This window comes from Pan troglodytes, chromosome 4, assembly GCF_028858775.2.
Source record: "Pan troglodytes isolate AG18354 chromosome 4, NHGRI_mPanTro3-v2.0_pri, whole genome shotgun sequence".
NCBI classification, from domain to species: Eukaryota; Metazoa; Chordata; class Mammalia; order Primates; family Hominidae; genus Pan; species Pan troglodytes.
Genome location: NC_072402.2, coordinates 175777866 through 175801896, shown reverse-complemented (window position 1 = coordinate 175801896; position 24031 = coordinate 175777866). Strand labels below are relative to the sequence as shown.

Sequence of the window (24031 nt, the reverse complement as noted above, 5' to 3'; positions counted from 1 at the left end):
CTAGGCTGGGAAAGGGAGGTGCTGAGACACAGCAGGGCTTGCTGGGGTCCTTTGAGCAGTCAGTTTCCCACACAGGGAGAGCAGCTTGTCTGCCAGGACTGTTCGGGTAGCTCTGAGCTGTGTGGGGTGCAGGGAGAGTCCTGACCCCAAATAGTCGGACCTAGGTCCTGAACACCCAGGAGGCCTTCAGAGGGGAGCAGGTAGCCCAGTGGTTGGTGCTGTCCTGAGGGCCACCCCCTGGACAGAGGGTGCAGAGGGCCACATGCACTGTCTGCCAGTGTTCAGACTCCAGCACGTGGGCCCTGCTGCGCCTCACCCCTCCAGTCGCCTGAGCCGCGGTCTCCTCCACTGCAGAGTGGACCTGGCAACACAGGCCCCCCAGGACTGCTGTAGGAATCACTAAGGGAGTGGCGAGTCTGAACCAGCCCATTCCAGAAGACCATTCCTGGCAGATAAGGTCTCCAAGGCCCTGGAGTGGCCATGAAGTCTGATCTACCCCAGGTGGCTGCCTCACTGGTTCTGGGAGACAGGGAGAGGTGGGCAGGTTTTCCACAGGTGTTTTCCGTAGCCCCTTCTGTACCCAGAATTGTTCCCAGGCATCAGCGCCCATTTCCCGACACCCAGGGCACCTGCACATGTCTCTAATAGCATTTCCCACACTGTGCTGTAATTGGCTGTTTGCATCTTATCTCCCAGATTATTGTGAGCTACTCAAGGGCAGGAACTGGGATGCACTCACTGAAGTATCCCAGTACCTTGCACAGAGTGGGTCATTAGTACATCTTTGATGGATGGCTGGTCAGAAAGACGAATGAACAAAGATTGCTAATTTAATGGATGGATGAATGGATGAACCAATATGCAAATGGGTATTTGATTATCTGGATGAATAAAGTCATTCATTCACACCCAAATAAGAATTGAGTCATTTTTGGCCCGGTGCAATGGCTCACGCCTGTAATCCCGGCACTTTGGGAGGCCAAGGTGGGCGGATCACGAAGTCAGGAGTTCGAGACCAGCCTGACCAACATGGTGAAACCCCGTCTCTACTAAAAATACGAAAATTAGCCAGGTGTGGTGGCAGGCGCCTGTAGTCCCAGCTAACCAGGAGGCTGAGGCAGGAGAATCGCTTGAACCCAGGAGGCAGAGGTTGCAGTGAGCCGAGATCGCGCCACTGCACTCCAGCCTGGGTGACACAGCGAGACTCCGTCTCAAAAACAATAAATAAATAAAAAGAATTGAGTCATTTTTCTAGGGCTGGAGAAATGGATGAATGGTGAGGTAGGGGAACATGAGTGGACGGAAAAGAAAAAGGAGGTCTGAGGGAGGGAGAAGCAGATAGAATAACAGGTGAATAAATAAAGAGAGGACCAACTGGAGACATGCCCGCGTGGACAGACGGCCAGGGCTCACATGTTCACGGTTTCTTCTCAGGGTGTCATGTCTGTGAGCCGAAGGAATTATTCCAAGGTCCCAGAGAGCCGGGGCTGGGAGTAAGAATCCACAAGCACTCTCGTTCGGTCTTTTTTTTTTTTTTTAAATGTTCTCTCTAAATAAACTTTGAATCCACTTCCAAGTATGTTTGGAAAGAGCAGCAATGGCTTTCATGGAGGGTAAATTATAAGTGCTTCAGTCAGAGCTGTGTTTAGGGACGTTCAGAAATACACGCATTCCCCAGAGCCAGTGCTAAAATGCGTAGGAGACAAGAAACATATGCTGGCTCTGGGGCCGTCAGGCAGGCTTGCCGCGAGCACGTGTGCTTCACTGTTGATGGAGTATTCGGCAAGTGTTCCAGAAAGAGGTCTTTCCTGAAATGGAGGTCAATGAGAATACTCCCCCGCTCATAAATCCTTGGGGAAAAAAATGGGCCTGTCTCCCACACACATGGAGCTTATTATCTGGGGTCTCGGGCGCTCCCTGGGGAGTGGTTAAGAGCCATTTCCTAGGGCTAAATCCACTCAAGTGGTTTCCAACAGCCCTGGCTAGAAAGACCACGGCGGCTCACCCTTGGTTCATAAACTGGCATTTCCCACCCCAGTGGACAGACTGGGCAGGCACAAGCGCAGGCACGACAGTTAAAAAGGGAAAAAGGCCACATGCTCTCCATTCCCAGTGCACGGCAAACATCAGACCCAGGCACAGGCCGCTGTGGACACCCTGGAATTGGGAGCCTCTTTGCATGATCATTGGTGAATGTCCACCTTGGTCCTCTTTAGCAGGATTCTGCCTGGGCCTGGGCCACTCAGAGGACCTAGACCAAGCCAACGCGGTCCCTGCTTTGGGGAGCTCGTGGTCTGGCAATGGGAGTGATGGGCAGACGGCTCCATCCCAGTGTGCTAAGTAATCACTGTAGCAAGTGGATTCCCTGGCCCAAGAGTAAGCAGCTGGGAAGGCTAAGACATAAGTCCATGTCCTAGCTGGGTATTGTAGGATGAGTAGGAGTTTTCCTGGCCAAAAAAAAAAGAGGGAGAAAGGATGTTGGAGACTTGACTAGCACAGCTCAGGGGGTGTGGCATGTCCAGGCCAGGTGTCTGGCTAAAGGTGGGCTAGGAGTAACTCATGGAGGGCAAGTGGAGCTGGGCGGAACGGGCTGGAGAGGGAAGTCCAGGCTGGCCAGGAAGGGCCTTGGCCAGGAAGCACTGTCTCAAAGACAGCGGGGAACCTGTGGATGCCTTTAAAGGGAAGTGGCATGATCCGATCTCTGGCCTAGAAGGATGGCCCTGACTGAAGGGTAGGGAATGAGAGGAAGGAGGCAAGAGAGGAAACGGGGCAGGCAGTGGGGAGGCAGCAACCCTGGAGCCTGGAGCCTGGGGAGACGCTGGTATTGGACCTGGAGGGGACAGAAGTTCAGCATCTGGTTCTTTCTCTTCCTGACTGCGTGACTTTGAGCGGGTCACTCAGCCTCTTGGGGCTGCAGTGCACAGCTGCAAAGCTGGGAGTAGTGATAGTGGCTGCTTCGCGAGGTGCTTGTGAGGTTCATGGTTAATATGCCTAAAATGCCCTGCAGGGCCAGCATGCAGACAGTGATGTAGAAGCTCGGCTTTGCTGCCACTCGGATCTGGAGGGGTGGGCAGGAACTGTGGATGTGATGGGGCCCCCCGCAACCCCCGCCGAGCTCCCAGGTAGGTGGCGATGCTGCTCACAGAGCCTGGGAACTCAGTCAGAGAGATTAGCGGGTGGGGAGAGGACCTTGGTTCTGGCCATTCCAGCCATTTCCGTTAGAACTGGTGAGGCACTTCTGTCCCAGCTCGTTGAACCCTGAGGCTGGGTGCGCGCTTGTGGCACGGACCACCTGGGGCGGAACCCCGGCCTTGTGGTGTGTGTGGCCTCGGGCCAGGGACTCGCCCTCCCTTGGTAGAGTGAGAAGGTGGTGGCTTCTGCCTGGGAGGTGGCTGTGAAAAGCAACGGAGCGACTTGCGTGACAGGGCTCAGAACAGGACTGGGCACTGCTCCGTAAGCACACCCCACGCAGCAGCGGTCGTGGTCATTGTAGTAGAAATCCTCGCCAGCAGTTGATGAACCCAGAATGGGTCTCCCTGGTTTTTGCAAACTCACAACTTGACTCCAGCCATCCTGAGCGCATAAAAGACAACACAGCACGGTGAAAAGCACATAAGGCTGGAAATATTTCGTAAAAGAGAAAATAATATTTGAAGACAGAGAAAAGGAAGCCACTTGGTTTTCAGAGTGTGTTTACCAGGCCAGCCCGGCATAGCGTGTGAACTTGTTGAAAATGCAAATTCTGCAGCCCCACTGAATCTGAAACGGGGGTGGGGCCAAGCACCCCCTGCACCTTCCAGAGTAACCCCAGCCCTCGTGCCCCCAAAAGGGCCTCAGCCCACCCACAGCCCTCACAGCACAGGACCTCAAGAGGGAAAGGAGCTGCTTGTGTCCAGGGCCGCCCAGGGATCTCTGACTGGACAGGCATCTGAATAGATGGAGAGACCCCAGGCCGTCACATTTCTTTTTCTTTAAAAAAAAGGCAAGTGCTTTGGAATTGAACACATCCGGGTTTTCAGCCCAGCTCTGCCACACACCAGCTGTTCCAGCTGTGTGACTTGGGACATATCACTTCTCTGTGAGCCTCTTTTGCTTCATCTGCAAAGGAGGGTTGATGCTACCTCCTGGCAGGGCTGCACGGACTAGAAGAGCAGACATCTGGACAGCCCAGCACAGCGCATGGCTCATGGTAGGTCCACATGTGGGAGCCACCCCCCTGCTCCCTGCAGCATTCCAGCGCCCTGCTCCAGGGAGAAGGGTCTTCCGAAGAGCTCTAGAAGCAGCCAAGGTGACGGTGGCATCTCTCTAGTGCAGAAGCCCAGGCTTGCACTGGATGCAGGACCTGGGACCTGCAGGATGGGGCTGCCACTCCCAGCAGGGGCTCCCAGCTTCCCAGCAGAACCCCCTTAGCCTCTCCCCAGGAAGGACCCTCTGCGGTTAGCCCAACCCCACTCAAAGCAGCACAGGACCTAGGGAGGAAATGAAAGGGACTGCTTGTGTCTGGGGAGACCAAGAACTCTCTGACCACACTACAGCATCTGAATGGATGAGAAACAGCCCCATGCAGTCCCCAGGGTCCCCACAGAGTAGGGGCCTTGGGGACTGGGGATCAGAGCAGGGAGATCAGTTACCACAGGGCCCTTTGTGGGCAATGAAATGGGTCTGGGAAGGGCAAGAGCTCAGGACCACGGACATTCCCTGTGCATCCACCCTTTGCCAAGCCCCAGAGACAGGCCAGCGAGGGCCCTGCCCTCCAGGACCACAGGGCATGGTGAGGACCATTTGGGTCTGATAACCACACACAGCTGGGCTGCCCTCACCCCCAGGCTCAGGAGCCCCTTCTGCTGCCCCAGATCCAGGCCCCTGCCCACTCGGGACCCCCTACTCCTACAGCGCCACACGCCACCCCACATCCTCCACCCCGTCCTGCTTAGCCTCCCTCCGAAAGGGCCAAGTTTCCAGACACCAGGAAGGGCCCTGCAGATGGAGACTGGCTCTGCAAGGGCATGAGCACCCCTGAGCTGCCAGGGACAGCATGTCCTCAAGTGGACCCACTGGGGGCACAGCCCACCGAGCTATCCGCCTGTCCCCAGCCTGCCTGCCCACGCTGCGTTGTGGTGCGTGCCTGTGTTGGGAGTGTTGCTGCGCATGGAACCCCAGGGACAGGGCTGACCCAACTCCCGGTCCCTAGTGCCTGCAGGGCCTCCCGTGGGTGTCCCTGGAATGACCACATGAGTGACAGGCCCTGGGATTGGGTACAAATGCCCATTTTGAGACGGAGGAAAGTGAGGTGTGAGAAGTTTAATGTCTGCGGTTATCTCGGCTCATCCTCACATGACCTGGAGAGGGGTCAGGACCTCAGTTTGGCAGCCCCGAGGCAGGAACCAGCTCGTTCCAGGTCACACTCACAGAAGCAGCGCGCAAATCCAGATCTTTCCCCTTTGGGAAATGGCCTTTGGGACGGTAGGGATTCTGCCTCTCCTGTTCACAAGGGAACAGATGAAAATGATCTTTTGAGGCCACATGCAGCGGCTCATGCCACCAACACTTTGGGAGACCAAGGCAGGTGGATCACTTGAGGCCAGGAGTTCAAGACCAGCCTGACCAACATGGCGAAACCCCGTCTCTACTAAAATACAAAAAAAATAGGCGTGGGCCAGGTGCGGTGGCTCACGCTTGTAATCCCGGCACTTTGGGAGGCTGAGGCAGGCGGATCATGAGGTCAGGAGTTCAAGAACAGCCTGGCCAACACAGTGAAATCCCGTCTCTACTAAAAATAGAAAAAATTGACTGGGCGTGCTGGCGGGTGCCTATAGTCCCAGCTACTTGGAAGGCTGAGGCAGGAGAATCGCTTGAACTCAGGAGGCGGAGGTTGCAGTGAGCTGAGATCACACCACTGCACTTCAGCCTGGGTGACAGAGCGAGACTCCATCTCAAAAAAAAAAAAAGTTAAAAATTAAAAAATAGTCAGGCGTGGTGGTGCACACCTGTAATCCCAGCTACTTGGGAGGCTGAGGCAGAAGAATCACTTGAACCTAAGAGGTAGAGGCTGCAGTGAGCCAAGATCGTGCCACTGTACTCCGGCCTGGGTGACAGAGTAAACGTAGTCTATCCATGCAACACAGTATGATTCAGCCTTAAAAAGGAAGGCTACGGGGCCGGGCGCGGTGGCTCACACCTGTAATCCCAGCACTTTGGGAGGCTGAGGCAGGCGGATCACAAGGTCGGGAGATAGAGACCATCCTGGCTAACACAGTGAAACCCCATCTCTACTAAAAATACAAAAAATTAGCCAGGCATGGTGGCGGGTGCCTGTAGTCCCAGCTACTCGGGAGGCTGAGGCAGGAGAATGGCGTGAACCTGGGAGGCGGAGCTTGCAGTGAGCCGAGATCGTGCCACTGCACTCCAGCCTGGGCAACAGAGCGAGACTGCATCTCCAAAAAAAGAAAAAAAAAGGGAAGGTGACCTCGTCATCACAGGTTATAACATGGATGGACCTTGAGGACACCATGCTCAGGGAAACAAGACAGTCACAGGACAAATGCTGCTGAGCTCCGCTTGTGTGAGATACCCAGAGTCATCAGATTCACAGAGGCAGAAAATAGGATGTGGTTGCTGGTAGCCATGGGGAGAGAGGATAAGGAGGTAGTGTTTAATGGGCAGAGAATTTCAGTTTTGCAAGATGAGGAAAGCTTTGGAGGGGGATGGTGCTGGTGGCCGCACAACAGCGTGACTGTGCTTGATGCCACTCAACCGTCCACTCAAGAATGGTTAAGATGGGACCTTTCATGCTATGTATTCTACCCCAGTTTTTACAGAATAGTTTAGAAATTTACAAATACAGTGTAATCTTCCAAAAACCACTGGATGAACTGTATGGTATGTGACTCATATCTTAATAAAGCTGTTTTTAAAATCCTGCTGCCCAAAACACAGCTGGACACACTGCGGCTGCCCTCTCAGGGCAAGGACAAAGAACCGCCGATGGCTGAGCGCACAGCCTGCCCACACCCCACCTCTGGAGTGCGCGGGAGGCAGGATCCAGCTCTGGGCCCATGCGACCTCCAGGCCCACGGAAGGCCCCCACAGCGGGGAGCTGTGGCTTTAGAGGGAAAGGAGGGTGTGAGACACCGGGAGGCACCCTCTGCTGACAAGGGCCAGGCACATCAGACCCGGCCCAACAGCTGAAACTCTTTAGCGGAAGCCGGGCCTCAGCCCTGGCCCTGGGGGTCAAAAAGAAGTCATGAATCACCCCAAGTCCCCTGGGGTGTGAGGCAAGGATGCGTGGGAACTGGGCGGGCCTTGTAGCCTCATAGGCCAGGATTTGGGAGCAGCTCCTCAAGCCCCCCAATCTTTCACCCTCGGGCTCCTCCGAAGCTGTGGTCTGCAAACTGCACAGCTGGCGCGGCTTCCTCAGACCTCAGCATCCTGCAGAGCTGGGCAGCTGAGGGGCCAGGCGTGGGGGCCGCGTGGGACCTGCTCTGAGAATGAGGTGAGGGGACACAGGGCTGTGTCCACCTGTGCACAACCTGGCTACACACTGCCTGGGGTCATAGGGGCCTCATCAGTGCCCACTTCTTCCCGATTCAGGTGGCTCTGTGCCAGCAAGGCCGACCATTGTTCTGGCCTGGGGACCCAGCACCTTGGGGTCCCCACTAATGGCCCCACTCAGGGGCTGCAGCCACGAGCCAGCGTACAGGAGCCCTGCCCTCAGGGAGCTGATGTTCCAGCAAGAAGAGAGAAACCATAAACTCTGAAAAGCACATAGAAAAAGCTAGGCAATTTTCATAGAAATAAGTGTCTGGAAGAAGATAAAAGAGGAAAATGTGACAACAAATGCATGACGCAGGCACTTGAAAATTGAGGCTGGTGGTCAGGGAAGGCATCCCGAGGAGGCGGCAAGCATTCAGCCATGCAGAGATGGGCAGAGGAGAGCCCTGGACAGAGGGAAGCTGGTGCAGAGGCCCCAAGGCAGGGCAAGCCTGGCAGGCCTGAGGAGTGACGGAGGGGCATGCGGCCGGGTGCGGGGAAGCAGTGGGCAGATAGGGCGGGGGAGGCCTCCCTTCTTACAGATGCCCTCGGAGTGACCCGCAGTTCCAGTTTGCCTGAGACTGACCTGATTTCAGCACTGAGAGCCCAGGGAAACCCCTCAGTCCCCAGCAAACCTTGACAGTCGGTCACCCCAGTGCCCACTCAAGCTCCAGGAGATGCGGAAGTTAAAACTGGGCCGTGCCGGGCTGCTGCACTCTTCCCTCAGGAGGGCGCTGGTCCACGGTTCCGAGGAACCCCGAGAGTTCCCTGTCCAAGGCCTGCAAGGGTCAGCTCGGCTGGGAGCGGATGGCGCATGTTGCATGCCCAGCTTCTCCTGGCAAGTGCCTGCCAAAGGCCTTGCCCACGCCCACCGGCCATGCCCCAGGCCTCACCTGCCCACCTAGAACCTCTGAGTAGGATAGGGTGGGGCTTTTAGCAGGCAGGTTACAAGGAATTCTCATGAAAATCAAAGCTCACACGAATGACCTTTTACGTTTAAAAAAAAAAAAGTAGAGCTTTTCATTCTCTGAAAGCAATAAATCCTGGCCTTCGTTAAGTTCAGAGGAGTACATGTGTCAGTGATTAAGACTCGGGGTGAATGGAGAGTTGAGGAATTTGTGATCTTTGGGGTGTGCTGGTTTACATGCGCCTCTCTGGAGCCTGTTTTCCAACAGGAAACAAGATCCCAGGAGATGACAGGCTCTGGGGCAAAGCTTACTTGCGCTAGCACAGATCTGGGGCTGACCAAGCCCAAAGCCACAGGCCACCAGCCCATGTAGCAAGAGCCATATCCCCAGCCCCCCACCCACAGCTGGCCACCCAGCACCGACACAGCCTGCACCATGGCTGTACCTGCCGCCTGTGAGGGTACCAGCAGTCCTGCTGCCAGCGTTGGCAACATGCTTCTTTGTAGCCAGCACCTCCCTTCACCTGGCTACAGGCTCTTTAAATATTCAGGTTCACCTGACCTCCACCTTGGAGAGCCCCTTTCCTTTTTTTTTTTTTTTTTTTTTTGGAGATGAAGTCTTGCTGTATCGCCCAGGCTAGAGTGCAGTGGCACAATCTCGGCTCACTGCAACCTCCGCCTCCCAGATTCAGGCAATTCTCCTGCCTCAGCCTCCCGAGTAGCTGAAGTTACAGGTGCCCGCCACCACACCCGGCTAATTTTTATTTTTATTAGAGATGGGGTTTCGCCATTTGGGCAGGCTGGTCTCGAACTCCTGACCTCAGGTGATCCACCCACCTCGGCCTCCCAAAGTGCTGGAATTATAGGTGTGAGCCACTGCGCCCGACCGAAAGCCCCTTTCTGGAGTCCCCCCACCCCTCCCCTTCCTGTCCAGATCTGCTGGCTAGTCCAGCCCCTTCGGCCCTTCAGAGATGTTCTCATGGCTCTGAGCCCCGTGGGCAGGAAGGGTCGTAGTCTCAGGCACGCTGAGGGGCTTTCCCCTCTTCCGATCGGTTTTGCTCAGTCCTCCCTTCAGCTGCCTGGGCCGAAGGGGCTGGGGAGGGGCTCTGCCAGGCCTGAGAAATGGCCTGTGGCTTAGCTCCCCATCATGGCACCCACGTGCCTTACATCTGCCAATCAAAAGGAGTCCCAGTCAGTACCTCTCCCTTTAAGTCTCCGCTGGAAGGCACTGAAGGCTGGGGGCTTTCAAAAGGCAGTGCTTCTGACCCCACAAATACGTGAGAAAACCCAGCACAGGTGCCTAGCCTATTCCTGCGGATTCTGGAAACATGAACAAGAGGGCCTTTTTTGGTAGATCACTGAAGATTTGTGGTTATTCATGACATAGCATAATTGTGGCAACAGTTGAATGATCTACCTGTGGCTCTCTTTGTCCCTCCCTGATATGGTGTGGCTGTGTCCCCACCCAAATCTCATCTTGAACTGTAGCTCCCATAACTCCCACATGTTGTGGGAGGGACTCATTGGGAGATAATTGAATCACGGGGGTGGTTTTCCCCATACTGTCCTTGTGGTAGTCATCGAGATCTCGTGGTTTTATATAAGGGGTTTCCCCTTTTGCTTGGCTCACATTCTGTCTTGCCTGCCACCATGTAAGATGTGCCTTTCACCTTCTGCCATGATTATGAGGCCTCCTCAGCCACATGAGTCCATTAACCCTCTCTTTCTTTATAAATTGCCCATTCTCAGGTATGTTTTTATTAGCAGCATGAGAACTGACTAATACGCTCCCCAACCCATTGGCAAGGCATAACCTGGGCGCCACTCTCAGAGATCTTACAATGAAACATGAAAGAGGAGTGTTATTCAGTAGTGGCCATGTTTACATAAGAAAAACAAAGCATGGTCTGTGTCTTCAAGATGTTCATGATTGTGTTGATAAAGAAAATCTGCATACCTGCAACAAAAGGTAATTTTGATCAGTGTATCTTGACTAGTGGTGTATATTGGTTTTGCTGAAGAACCTTTTCAAAATGTGCATGTTTTGGTGCCAGGCAGGACTCACTGAATCTAACAATTCTAGGGGTTTGGCCTAGGGATATACATTTTAGAAAAGCAACCCAGGGAATTCTAATGCCCTTGCCTGGTTAACAACCAACAATAAAGGCTAAATAAAGCAAACAGGATATTTGCGCATAAGTGCAAATGAGTGAATGAGAAACATGAGGTTAGTAGAGTCCAGAGTTGTCTGTCCTGAAGGGCTTAGAAAGGTGGGATCTGCACAGTCCTTGAAGAATAATAGGATTTAAATAAATAGAGAGGTGGGGAAGCAGGCAGAGAGAATATCACAAACTCTAGCGTGTGGATTGTAATTAATATGGCATGACTAGAACAGAGACTGACTTATTTATGAATGTATTTATTTATTCTGTAAGCATGTCTTTAGCATTTACTATGTGTCAAACATTAGTCTGAGTTTTTTAATAAATATTAACTATCATAACAAAACTATGAGATAAGCAGTAGTATCAGTCTTACTCCATAGAATAAGCCGACCAGAGTGGAAGACTCGTATACTCTCTAGTGATGTAACTCACTCAGAATTTTGTATTTGATAGAAAAACTGTTAATGCCAAGCAACGTTTTTTTTTTTTTTTGCAAAGAAGTCTACAGACTTCAATGTTGCAGTCCACTACCTTGAAACTAGATCTTACTGTTATTATTAGTTTGTTCGAGTGTATGTGGCTTACAAAAAGAGATGGATAAAAGCTAAGAAAGAGAATAAAACCATTTTAAATATCACTGTGGTTGGAATTTTTCCTTACTATAATTCTAGTTAAAATAGTTTGATTCCAATAAACAAGATCCCTCTTCCTAGAAAATGTATTCATGCTTTACTCCATTTATAAAGGCATGAAGGCACAGACTTCTCTTAGTAAGTGAAAAAAATCGGGAATTCTGTCTGGATAGGAAGCACTGCTAAGCAAGGTAATTATCTAAGGAAAGAACTGTTCAATGAGTCTCCAAAGCTCCACACTGAATTTGATGAAATCCAGCCAAGGCTTAATTTTAATCACTCAAACTTCATTAAAACTCTGTATATCATAAATATTTTATAGGATACATCTTTTCTTATTAAACTAATAAGAGGTATATTTTTCCTAAAAATAAGTACTGAAAGTCATTCCAACCTTACGTTTTTCATTCTGGAAATCTCTAGACAGGTTACATTATATTAAGAAGGTAACAAACCCAGACGCATTTCATATATGTTTCTTTGTTTTTCAGAATACTTTCTAACTTCTTTAGGTCTATCTAACTGATTCCTATCTAGAAGTAAATATCTAAGAATCATCGAATTACGAACGTGTATTAGTGGATATCACATAAGTTTATAGTGCTGGAATGACCATCCGTGAAGACCAGTTGGATTCTAAGTAGAATTATATTTAAACTGCTTAAACAAATACCTCTCTAACTTTTCTTCACACATCTTCAGAAGAAAAAAAATGTAACACAGTTTCCGCAGTAACACATTCTCTGGGTTTCATGTTCAGCTAAGAGATGCTGTATTAAAAAGTAGGTGAATAAAACCTATTGTTAACCTCGGAATAATTTGAGACTACAAGATTGTTGTAATCTAATCAAAGGAATCAAGCTAATCAAGGAATACAGTGCTTGTTTTTTTATTAGCAATTATCAGTTTATTTTCTCTGGAGGATACCATGACTATGAATAAAAGATTATTTGTCTTGGAAAAAAAAAAAGGAAGTGCTTCTACTAGAAAACATTGATGCTTTTCCTCCCTGGGCAACCTCAGCCCCTTGACTGGAGGCACTGACAAGAGCTCTGACAGTCTGATCCGGAGACCGTGACCAGCCCTTGTCCCCTTCCCGTGCCCTGCCCTTTCCCGTCCTTCTTGTTGCACCCTCTGGGTGGGACATTCCATTTTTAGCTCTGGTGCCAAAACCACAGTCATTTCCCTGAAAAGGAAGAATTTAGGAGGGCATCACTGGTGCAGGCAAACGCCCTGGCCTGACCAGCTCTGAGCCTTGGATGGTCCTTTTGCCTGTGGGCCTCAGGTTTTTTATCTGTAAATGGGGCCAATCTTGTACATCTCAGAATTACTCGAGAGGATTGAGGAGATGGTAAAAGCCCCCAGCACGTGGCCTGCTGGGCTCAGCCCGTCAGCAGGTCCTACCATCCCCAGCCCACCGGGCACCCCCTTGCCTGAGCCCTCCAACCCGAGCCCTTGGGGAGATGCTCTTGGAGCTCCAGAGAACATGGTGTGTTGGGGCTGCAGCACGGCTGGTATGTCACCAGAATGCGTCATGGGTCCGGACTCCTTAATCCCATTGGAAAAGCTTAACTAAATCCGCTCCTAACTCAGGGAGAGGAACCAGCCCTAACTCAGGGAGAGGAACTGCAGGCATTTTGGATGGCACAAGGAGGGCGTGCTATGCATAAAGGGGGCTGGAGTCATCTCGGGTCTCCAGGGCTGCCGATCACACTGGCCTTGTAATTAGACATTTAATTCACAGACCTCTGAGAGTCATCCTGGGCAGCTTCTATTTTGTGAGGTTCCCGGTGTTTCAAATAATAAATAAATAACAAATGCCAAGAAGAGGTTATGAAAACCGTGGACTATTTAACCTCTCTCCTTTAATAAGTATCGTCTTTAATGAGAGAGAGCCAGGCAGTGTTTAAGGACATGGCTGTCAATCTGAACTGCATGACTCCACCGGCTACCAGCGTACGGCCTCAGAAAGCCCATTAACCTCCCTGTGCCTCAGTTTCTTCATCTATAAAATGGAGATAACAATAATAGCCTTCCTCATGGGTTTGAGGTCAGGAATATGTGAGTTAATACCGTAGACTCGAGATTGGGGCCAAGTGTAAAGTTGACACTCGATAAATGGTGCCGGTGGCTCTTGCTTTTATTAAACACTGTTGGAGGCCGCTGTGGTTGTCTGGTATCTGGTGCTGTCAGCTCCTTTGTAGAGCACATGAATGTCCACATTTGAGGGCCTCCGTGAACGTGAGATTGGGGACACCCACCACCCCAGCCCCTCCTAACAGGGCCTTATTCATTCATCCACCGAATGGCACCGTGTCCAAGCCAACTTAACCAGCTCTGGTCACTGGGGTGGTCGGGGTCTGTCACCAGCCTGGACAATAACCGTTGTTCCAAACAAACATGACGAAGACGAAGACCATGGCGGTGCCTTAAAACCCTGGCAGCCTGTGGTGTTGGCTTTCCAGATGGCTTCAGGACCTTCCCACAAGCAGCAGGACCCAGCGCTGTTCGGCTCCCGGTTCAGCATGATGGATGGTGGAAGATGACTCTGGGGGGGACATAAGCAGCTTCGGAATGAACTGTATTTGTTGAGCAAGAGGCTGTGATTTTAATTCCTGGAGGACCACAGTGCCCGTAGCACTGGCTGAACCAGAGCAAGCTGGCCAGCCTCTCCGGGTCTCAGTGTCCCCTCCAGGAGCAGTAGGGTCCCCAGGCCCACCTTAGAGACACCCACTGGGACACACCTACTCCTTCACTCCTCCAAGGGACAGAGGGCTTTGTGAGGCCAAGCTGGGAATGTGCAGAGAGAATGCTCCCTTGTTGGGCAGTTTTCAGCTCTGAGGTTGATCTGAGACTTGTAAAACAAATGAAATGGTCTGGGGAGATGTTTTAATGATCTGGTCTCGGAAGCTCTTTTCCAGGGACCTCGCCTGCCTTCTCTGCTCAAGGTGCACCCCCTGATGGCCCTGAAGCCCCGGCAATCTCATAGAGCTCCAGACTGAAGGTCTGGGAGGATTCAGGCCGTCTCACCCCACTTCCTCCCAAAGTTCTGGGAAGAGGGTCATATAAAGGGGCTTCCAGTGGTGTTGAGAAGGACCAGGTCTGAAGGGACACTCGACACGTGGTGGGATGAGAAACACTTGGCCATGGTCACACTGGAAATCACACACAGATGTTCAGGGGACAGACTCCGAAGTCACACAGACCCGGGTTCCAATTCCAGTTCTGCCATTTCCCCACTGTGTGACCTTGGGGATGCCACCCTCTGTGACTCCACAGTGCCGGGCTCCTCACACGGGACACTGCTGTGGCTGCCAGCAGCATCCCCACAGTCTCCATCAGGACGGCCCAGCTCACAGCCTTGCTCAGGGGTAGCTGAGACCCCTGGGGTGTTTGTTTTGTTTTCTTTAATTGTGATAAAATACACATACCATAACATTGCCCGTCTTAACCATCCTTAAGCGTACACTTGAGCGCCATTCAGTATGTTCACATTGTCACGCACCCGTCACCACCACCATCCCTCTCCAGAACTCTCCATGTTGCAAAACAGAGTCTCTGGGCCCACCGACTTCCCAGTCTCGCCTCCCCTAGCCCAGCCCACCGATGGCACCTCCCATTCCACCTTCTGCCCCTGTGAATCTGGCGACTGCAGGAGCCTCCAGAAGTGGAATCCTTCCGTATTTGTCTTTCTGTGTCCCCTGTGAATCTGGCGACTGCGGGAGCCTCCAGAAGTGGAATCCTTCCGTATTTGTCTTTCTGTGTCCCCTGTGAATCTGGCGACTGCGGGAACCTCCAGAAGTGGAATCCTTCCGTATTTGTCTTTCTGTGTCCCCTGTGAATCTGGCGACTGCGGGAGCCTCCGGAAGTGGAATCCTTCCGTATTTGTCTTTCTGTGTCCCCTGTGAATCTGGCGACTGCGGGAGCCTCCAGAAGTGGAATCCTTCCGTATTTGTCTTTCTGTGTCTGGCTTACTTCCCATCGCGTGACGTCCTCCGGGCCCATCATGCTGCAGCGTGCGCAGGAACTCCTTCCTCTCCAGGGCGGACTCACGTCCCGCTGTATCAGTGCACGTTCTGTTTGCTCATTCTTCTGTCCGTGGACGTTTGGGTTGCTTCCACCTTTTGGCTGTTGCGCCTGGTAGTAATTCTTGACTTCTGTGGGGCTCAGTTCCCCTGATCTATAGGAAGAAAAGAGTGGAGAGAAATGAAAGCACTTTACAGACTGTTGTGTGGATTCCATGAACCCCCTGTCCTCAGGGGCTGCTGAAGGGACGACCAGGGTTGGGCTGAGGGCGGAGCAACCAGTCAGGAGCCCACAGGAAGCAGCCAGGCCAGTAGGGTGAGAGGGAGAGGCCTGCGCAGGCTGTCCCCAGTGCGGCTGAGGTGGGGTGGCTGCAGGTTTGTGAAGGGACCTTGATAAGACAGGCATTGCTAGAGGGGGCGTCCTTGGGGAGGGAGGTGCCGGGAGGGCTGGGCGGGGGGAACCACTTAGAGAGCCAAATCCTTGCAGCTCAGGCCTCAGAGGAAGCCTGTTGGGGTTCGAGGCCCCCCTTTGGAGTTGATCAGCGGCGTGAGTTCTCCACCCCAACCAGAGATGAGATTTTTATGAGTTAGAAATGGTTTCCTTTTGTCTGGCCTCGAACAGTGCTGAGAAAGCCGTAGGCCTCCCTGGAGTTGTTTACTGTGCTGATGCTGCTCTCAGACGTCCAGAGTCATTGGGCAACGAGCTGGAGCCCTTGCTGGCCTGTGCTAGACCTGGCGCCCTGAAATTTCATTGAGAAACCTCATTCCCAGAGAGCTCAGCCTCTGCATTCTCATCCTGAGGTTCACAGACAGGCAGTGATTAGGGACACGGAAAAGCTCCTGGCTTCCCACGGGGCTGCCCTTGCACTTTGCTCAAAGTGCATTCAAGGGCTCCGTCGGCGTCGGCACCTCGAACCTGCCTGCAGCGTTCCTGAGGTGCAGTCACTGTGTCTCCAGCTTCACCCACCTGGGGACTCATAAGAACCAGTTACGCAGGCCGGGCGCAGTGGCCCACACCTGCAATCCCAGCACTTTGGGAGGCCAAGGCGGGTGGATCACCTGAGGTCGGGAGTTCGAGAGCAGCCTGGCCAACATGGTGAAACCCCGTCTCTACTAAAAATACAAAAATTAGCCAGGCATGGTGGTGCGTGCCTGTGGTCCCAGCAGCTCGGGAGGCTGAGGCAGAGGAGTCGCTTGAACCTGGGAGGCGGAGGTTGCGGTGAGCCGAGATCGCGCCACTGCACTCCAGCCTGGGCAACAGAGTGAGACTCCGTCTCAAAAAAAAAAAAAAAAAAAAACCAGTTACACAGTGGCTCAGGCCTATAATCCCAACGCTTTGGGAGGCCATGGTGGGATGATCACTCGAGCCCAGACGTGTGAAGCTGCAGTGAACTGTGATCACGCCACTCCAGCCTGGGTGACAGAGTGAGACCCCGACACACACACACACACACACACACACACACACACACACACACACACACACGGGAAAGAACCCACTTACATTAAAGCCCTGCATTGTGATGGCCCAGAGGCCCCTGCAGCCAGTTATTTCTTGGGGTCCCAAAGAAGCACCCCTTTTGTACCCCAGGCTGGTGTGTCTGCTGCCAGCTCATCTGGTTCATGATTCCGCAAGGCAGGTCTAGTTGCCACCACTCCCAAACCTCTGTCCTCCCGAGTTGGAAACTCTAAGGCTCAATGAGGTTGAGTAAGTTGCTCAGAAGACACAGCTTCCCCACCAGTCACGTTCTTCCCCTCCTGCTCTGGCACACCTCTCGCCCCAGCCTCTGAAAGGAAGTTTTGCAGATGCCACTGTGGTGGCACCCACGGGGAAATACTGTCGTTCCCCAGCAGCCAGCCCCTAGCTCAGAGCCGTGTGGGTCCCATGCAGAGTGGGGGACAGTGGCCTTCTCCCAGCCCAAGGTGGTCTTCAGTGCTAGACCCTCCAGCTGGGACAAGTTTTCCAGCAGCATCCATGGGCAAGACCCGTCCTATCCCTTGCAGCCTCAGTTTCCCCTTCTCCACATGAGCAGATCAATCAAGACAGACTCCCGGTGCCGTCCTGAGTGTCTGAGTCTCAGGCAGCAGCAGGAAAGGTTCTTCTGCTTGTAGAAAAGAAGAAAAACAAGAAACAAGGGAAAACTCTGAGGCCAACCACCTGGCCAAAGGCCTGGTTTTGCTTGTTGGAGCCAGGTCTTAGCTGCAGCCAAGCTGGCCCTGCTCTCCCAGGGGCCGGGGCAACCTGCTCCACACCAGGCCCAGATGCCCTGGGGCACAGCCAGCCCCAGCAAAGGGACCACAGCCCCAGAGGAACAGCCTCCCTGGTCGCCAAGGCCACCTGCCCGGTAGCTCAGCATATGGGACACAACTGTCCTTGCACTTGGGAGCCACAGACTATGAAGGGCTCCAGGAGGCTCTAGCAACACAGCGTTAGGTGGGCCCCTTCACCTGGCTTAGCCCCAGGGTTCTCATCTGTGCAGGGAACACTAGCACCTTCTTCAGAGGACTGGCGAGGCAGAAGGTGAGCCTGCGGGGTGGGCACAGGGAGTCCTGGAGGAAAAGGGTCCCAAGTTCATGCTCACTGGGTGAGCAGCCGGCTTGGCACCCAGTAGATGCTGAACCCAGGTCACTGCCCATGGTGGGCTCTCAGCACCTGATAGTCCAGAGACTCAGGAGAGGCCGTCCATCCTGCCCCCACTCCTGCAGCTCCCGCAATCCAGTCTCCAAGCCCGCCTGGCCTCTCTGTTGGTGGAAGCAGTGGAGTGGGAGCCCACAGTCAGCAGGGAGCGCAGCTCAGGCACACTCGCCCTCTCCCAGGGCCTCACCGCCTGTCTTCTCGCAGTCCGGGAAAGGAAGGGTGGAAGGCACTCCCTATCTCACTGGCACATCACATCAGACCAGGTGGCCCTGTGTCTCTCCTAAGCCCTGGAGCTTGCTGGACTTGCAGTCTTTTCAGGAGAATCCCAGAAGCAGTGAGGAGACCTGAGGCCTACCTGCCTGTCCCCTTCTCCCTCCCTCCCTCCCTCCCTCCCTCTCTGTCTCTCTCTCTCCCTCTCTCTCTCTCCTTCCTCCCCTGAACACACATCACTTGGTTGTGTCCTGCAGTGGGAGTTGGGGACACAGAGCTGCCTGAGATGCAGAGTACATACTGCAGGAGGTCCTTTGTGCCAGGAGGGAGAATCGAGCACGGCAGAGCGAGTGGCAGAGTGGGGGACCAAGCGCAGGGGCAGCGTTCGCCTGATGCTGAGAAGGAAGGGGTCCAGGTTGGGGGCTGGGGCAGGATGATGCCCGGGGGGGGATCTTTGGCTTGACTGCTTGGGTGCTCCTGGGACCTGCACTTAAGTAACAAGGGAGGCAGGGGGCGCGTGGGAAGTCGGGAGGTGAGCTTGAGTTTGGAAGTGGTGCCTCCCAGTGGAGTTGGACATTTAGGTACAGAGCTCAGAATAAAGGGTAGACCACTTGTCCATCTGCAAGTTGGTCACATGGCGCCCCCAGCACCGTGCCTGGTTAAGATCAGCCCTCAGGAGTGTGCACGACCACCTTCATTCTCTCCCTCCACGAGGGCCCTATTCAGTCAGGGTCACATCCAGCCTGCCTGGCCTGTGGCTCACAGGCCCTGTATGCTCAGCAACACCCCAGTCCTGCCCAGCTCCAGGCCTGCAGGGAGCATCGCCCAGTGACCCTGGGAGGCAGGCACGCTACCCTGCCTGGGCAGCTGCCCACCCTGCCAGCATCCCTCCCCATCAGCCTCTGCCTAACCATGCCACCCAGGAGAGCCACCAGACAAATCCATTAGTTCAGCCGCCCCAACACAGGCAAATGTCCTCATCTGGCTTCAGTTACCCAGACGGAGAAATTCCTAGTCGTACCCAGTGATTCCCATCAGGAAAGCACAGTGCTGCATTGCTTTGGCTCTAGCAGAGTCTGGCTACTTCCCCCACTCATGGCCCCTTTCCTGCCATGTCCCCTCACTCTGCCCCGGGCCCAGGGCCTGCAGCTTCGCTGAGCCGAGCACAACCTGAGGCCTGGCAAGAGCCTCGAAGCTTTGTGGGTGGCCACGGGGCCTTCTTCCTCCTACAGCCCGAGGAACATGGTGCTGCGTGTGCCGGGGGGCTCCCGTTCCCATACCTCGCTCTCATTGAAAACAGGCCCAGCGAGGAGGAAAGGCCCCCCGAGAGTGCTGACCTGCCCCCCAAACCTGGGGCTTAGTTAATAACCAGGGCCGGTCATCCGGTGTGACTGGCTCCGGAGGTTCCCAGGCACCATCAGCCCCGCACAGGGCACTGGGGAGGAGACCAGGGCAGGTGTTTGGGCCACAACTGGTCTGAGATGCTGGTGGGACAAGCACGTGGAGATAGGAAGGTAATTGGCCGTACAGTGTGGGTGTCGCAGGCCTCGGCCAGGAGCATGGGCCTGGAGGTGCCGCATAAGCTGTAAAACCACACAGTATGAGGAGCTGTTGTCTGTTCTGAGGGTCCCAGAGTCCTAGCCTCACCAGCTCAACACAGCCCCTGGCAATTCCAGCATAAACCCCAAATTCAGGGTCTGTGTCCAGGATGGGAGAAAACCAAGGGCTACGTCCCTGGCATGCACTTTTGCCCTTAAAACTCAGGGGAGCAAGAAGTAACATGTCTTTCATTTTTAAGTTTTGTTTAACCATCCTCACCTCAAGTCCCCTGTCCCTGAGGCTGGCAAGAAATTCATTCTCGCCTCACCCCTGGGCCTGCAAAGCTTTTGGCATGTCGCATAGCACTGAGGGCCCCTCTCCACCTGAAGGGATCTCTTCTCTCTCGCTGTTTCTCAGAGACTGGCCCTCCCTCCTCCTCTTCCCTTAACAAAAGTTGGGAAGCACCTCCCACAAGACACACAGACACAAACATACATACACAGACACACACACAGAAACACAGACACAAACACACACAGACACACATGCACACAGACACACATACATACACACACAGACACATGCACACACACATGCACACAGACACATGCACACACACATACATAGAGACACACAGACACATGCACACAGACACATACATAGAGACACACAGACACATGCACACACACATGTACACAGACACACATGCACACAGACACATGCCCACAGACACATGCACACAGACACACATACATAGAGACACACACAGACACACGCACACAGACACACACAGACACCCACACTCATTTTTCCATCCTGCCACAGACGCGATCAGGGCCAGTCTCCTGCATCTCCTTCGTGGTTGTTCTGGAAATTCTTGACGGGGTTTGAGGTTGGCTTTTGCAGGAAAGGGCAGTGCCTTGTCATAGGGTCACAACCTGTCCCACTGTCACCTCCAGGCCCAGCCCAGAGCCTGGCATGCAGTGGGTGAGCAAGGCGTATCAAATGCCATTTACACATTGCAATCTTGTACCTGCACCCAACTTCACTGAAACGGGCGAGAAGGGGCGCCAGGAAGGATGGCAGTGAGCGCCACAGAGGTGAGGGGAGGGAGAGGGAGGCCTCAGACCTCTGCTCCCACGGCCAGAGTCAAAGCGTCTCCTTCAGCATTGAGGTTACTCTGGTCTCAGGGTCTGATGTGGGCAGAGGGCCAGAGGCGGAGGTAGGGGGTCCTGCACCGTAAATTCAGAAGGGCTTACAGCGCGCGGATGGAGGACAGACGTGGACAGGAAGCCCAGAAGGCGGCTGAGCAGCTCCCTGGCTCTGGGGAAGGAGGAGCTGGAGGCCCCAGCGCGTGGCGGAGACTGCAGGCGGATCGTGTAGTGCCTGTCATGAGTGGATTTCGGCACTGCGCGGCCGTGATGGCCTCTTTGTTGTGTTGGCTTTGTTGTTTTACTTTAGTAAATATGAAGCAGCGTTTGTCAGGGCTTTCCTGAGATAACCCACGCTTACTTTTCTTCTAAGTCTGAAGTTTCTCAGCTGCAAACGCATCTGCCTCAGGAGCCTCCCATGGGAATCTTTGTGATTAGGGGAGGGCTTAGGAATGACTGAGTGAGCCAATGATTGAATGACAGAATGGGTGCGTGGGGCATGAGGGATGCGGCCACCTGGGGAGGGGGGTTGGCGGAACAGGCGAGGTAGTGGCAGAAGGAAGGGGTTTCTCCCCATGCATCTCGCCTCCACAGCCAGCAGACCCCCTCGGGCAGGCCACTCCCAGAAAGCTGTTGCGAGCGGACGGGTGGGTGGCTGGGGCATGCCCCACCCAGCCAAGTCCACTAGCTTCCCTTCTCAATGAATGCATTCTTGTTTTCCTGTCTAGGGCCCCCTGGACGGCGCGGCAAGCCTGGGAGAAGAGGCGACCCTGGTGAGTCCCAGGTTTTCTCAGCTCCTAAGCCGAGGCTTGGAAGCCACCATGGCCCCAGGCTCTGACTGCAGGGCCTGGCCACCTGCTCCCCACCCTGAGTCATGCCTTGGCCCTGGGCAGGTGCTCCTCCCCCTTCCAAGTCCAGCTGCTGTTTCCTGAGGCCGCAGCACCCAGTGCTGCCTTTCCCGGGCTTCTTGGCATTCACAATTCCAGGACTGTCCCCTCTGCCCCCAGTCATCCCCCAAACCTCGTTGTTGGCCCCTAGTCCCCCACTCCAGAGCAGCCGCCTCTCTCTGAGGCAGAAGGTGATGACTCCGCCAGCCACGCCCTCCCCCATGGGTCCTTCAGCACAACCGGGTTCTCCTGTGGGTTTCATCCCTCCCCAGACGTGGCCTGTCCTTCCTTGGCAGAGCCACCAGGCGGAGACTCCCCCACCTCCCTTCCCTGCAGCCCACAGAGACACCTGTATTCACCACCCTTCCTTCCTGCTGTTTCTGCTTCACCCAGAACTCCCCCTACCCAGTCCCCAGCAGATTGCCCCCTTCGCCCAGGGACTCTTCCCTAAGCCCCTCTGACATCGTCTTAGCTAAAGTCATGCTGACCTCTGATGGCCACACCGGATGCTTTGCTGTCTTTCTCTTTCTTGACCCCCACCCTTGGCCACTCCCCCATGCTGGGCAGTCCCGGCTGTCTGGGCTGTGCTTCCTCCCTGCGCTTCCTCCCTCATCTGTGACCTGGGCTCCTTTGCCATTCTCACGGGACCCACCTGCCCCGTGAATGAATCTCCCTTGGCCGTCTCCTCTCCTCTCTCCCACAGTCTCCCACTCCTGTGACACTGACCATGTCCTCTCCCTGCCTCCAGCCACATCCTCTCCTCCGGGTCCCCGAGGTTGGATATTGCCTTGCCAAAGCCAGCATCTCCCCCAGCTTTCTTCCCTGGGCTTCCCTGTCGCAGGGAGGAGGCATCTAGCCACCTGCTTCCCTGTGTAGACACCTGGCTGCATCCTCGATCCCTTCCCTGCCCACGCCAAGTCCCCATGAGCCTCCTTCTCCATGTCTCGGACCCGTGTCCTCTTCTCTCTTCTCACTGCCGTGACCTCCTGCAGCTCTCATCACCCCCCACGCCATGTCCCCACCTCCAGCCTCACCATGGATGTCCAGGGCTCTCTACCTTCTGAGCCTTCACTCTTATGTCTTCCCGCACCCAGAACATCTCCTCCTCTACCTGGACTCACACCCCAAGATCATTACCCTTTGTCCTTCAAGCCTAGCTCAAGCATCTCCTCCAAAAAAACCTCTAATGGTTTTGTCCAAGAGGTATCGCTCCACACTCAGCACGGGCAGCCCCCAGGCATGTAAATGCACAGAACAGCGAACGAATGAATGCCCAGCCCCTAAGCAACTTCATGAGGTGGCCATGGTGATGAAGCCAGGCTGGCTCACCACCAAGAGGACCCCGGGCCAACTGGGCCCAAGGGGAGGCAGTGGCACGTTTTCTCCAGGCCTCAGACTCTTCTCCCTGGAGCTGGGCGCAGGCTTTCTGCCTCCTTGTTCCACGGGGTTTGCAGCGTCGAGTTCCTTACGCAGAGACCCTCCAGATACACTCCTTAGCGCTCACCGGCAAGAAGCACCCTTCATTTCTCTCTCTGCCTTGACTTCTGGAAGCTGAAGCCTGTTTTGAGTTCAACGGCTGGAGCTTCCTTTAGCCTGGCTTCTGTGTGTAATCACCCGAGACCCTGCCAAATACACACTTTATTACTCAGCTCTTATTTTCTACCCTCGTAAAGGGTTTTATTGCCTTCTATTATAAGTTCCTGACATGCTTTTTGGAAGGAGATGAGGAACACAGAGTCATTTTTTTTAGGACAAAGTATGATATTATTCAGCTTACTCCAAAATCCATTTAACTTATGACTCAAGTTTAAAACAACCTCAAAGTCAAGGAAAGATAGACTCACTGGGTCCCTGGCCCCGTGCTGGGCTCTTTCAAGTCCTTTATCTCATGCGATCCTCAGACACTGCAAGATAAGAATATGTTATTATACCCACTTGCTGATGAGGAAACTGAGGCTCCAAGGGGTACAGTACCTTGCCAGAGGCCAGCTGCTGGCCAAGGGATGGGCAGGATCCCTCCCCCTCGTTGTTTTTCCAGTGTGGTGTCCCGATTGTCTGCCTATCCAAAAACAAAGTGAGCTGCACAGAACAGATGTGCCTCTCTGATTGGCCTTGGCTGGGCCTTGAGTTTATTTCTAGATAGTTACACACATATGCACATCCTGGCTTTCATGCCTTCCCTTGTATAAGGAGGCCGGAGGCCTTTTTCCTGTGTCTCTTGGGAGAAAGCCTTTTTTTTTTTTTTTTTTTTTGAGACAGTCGCTCTGTCACTCAGGCTGGAGTGCAGTGGCACAATCTCAGCTCACAGCAGCCTCTGCTTCCCAGATTCAAGCGATTCTCATGTCTC

At 53.9% G+C, this 24031-nt stretch overlaps 1 protein-coding gene across 1 annotated transcript in view; it reads left to right on the top strand.

Moving 5' to 3' along the window:
- Window positions 1–24031, top strand: part of COL23A1 (collagen type XXIII alpha 1 chain) — a 353112-nt gene that overhangs the window by 260716 nt on the left and 68365 nt on the right. The window contains exon 3 of the mRNA XM_024356856.3: window positions 21526–21570. Coding sequence (XP_024212624.1) covers window positions 21526–21570 — 45 coding nt within the window. The remainder of the gene's footprint in view (window positions 1–21525; window positions 21571–24031) is intronic.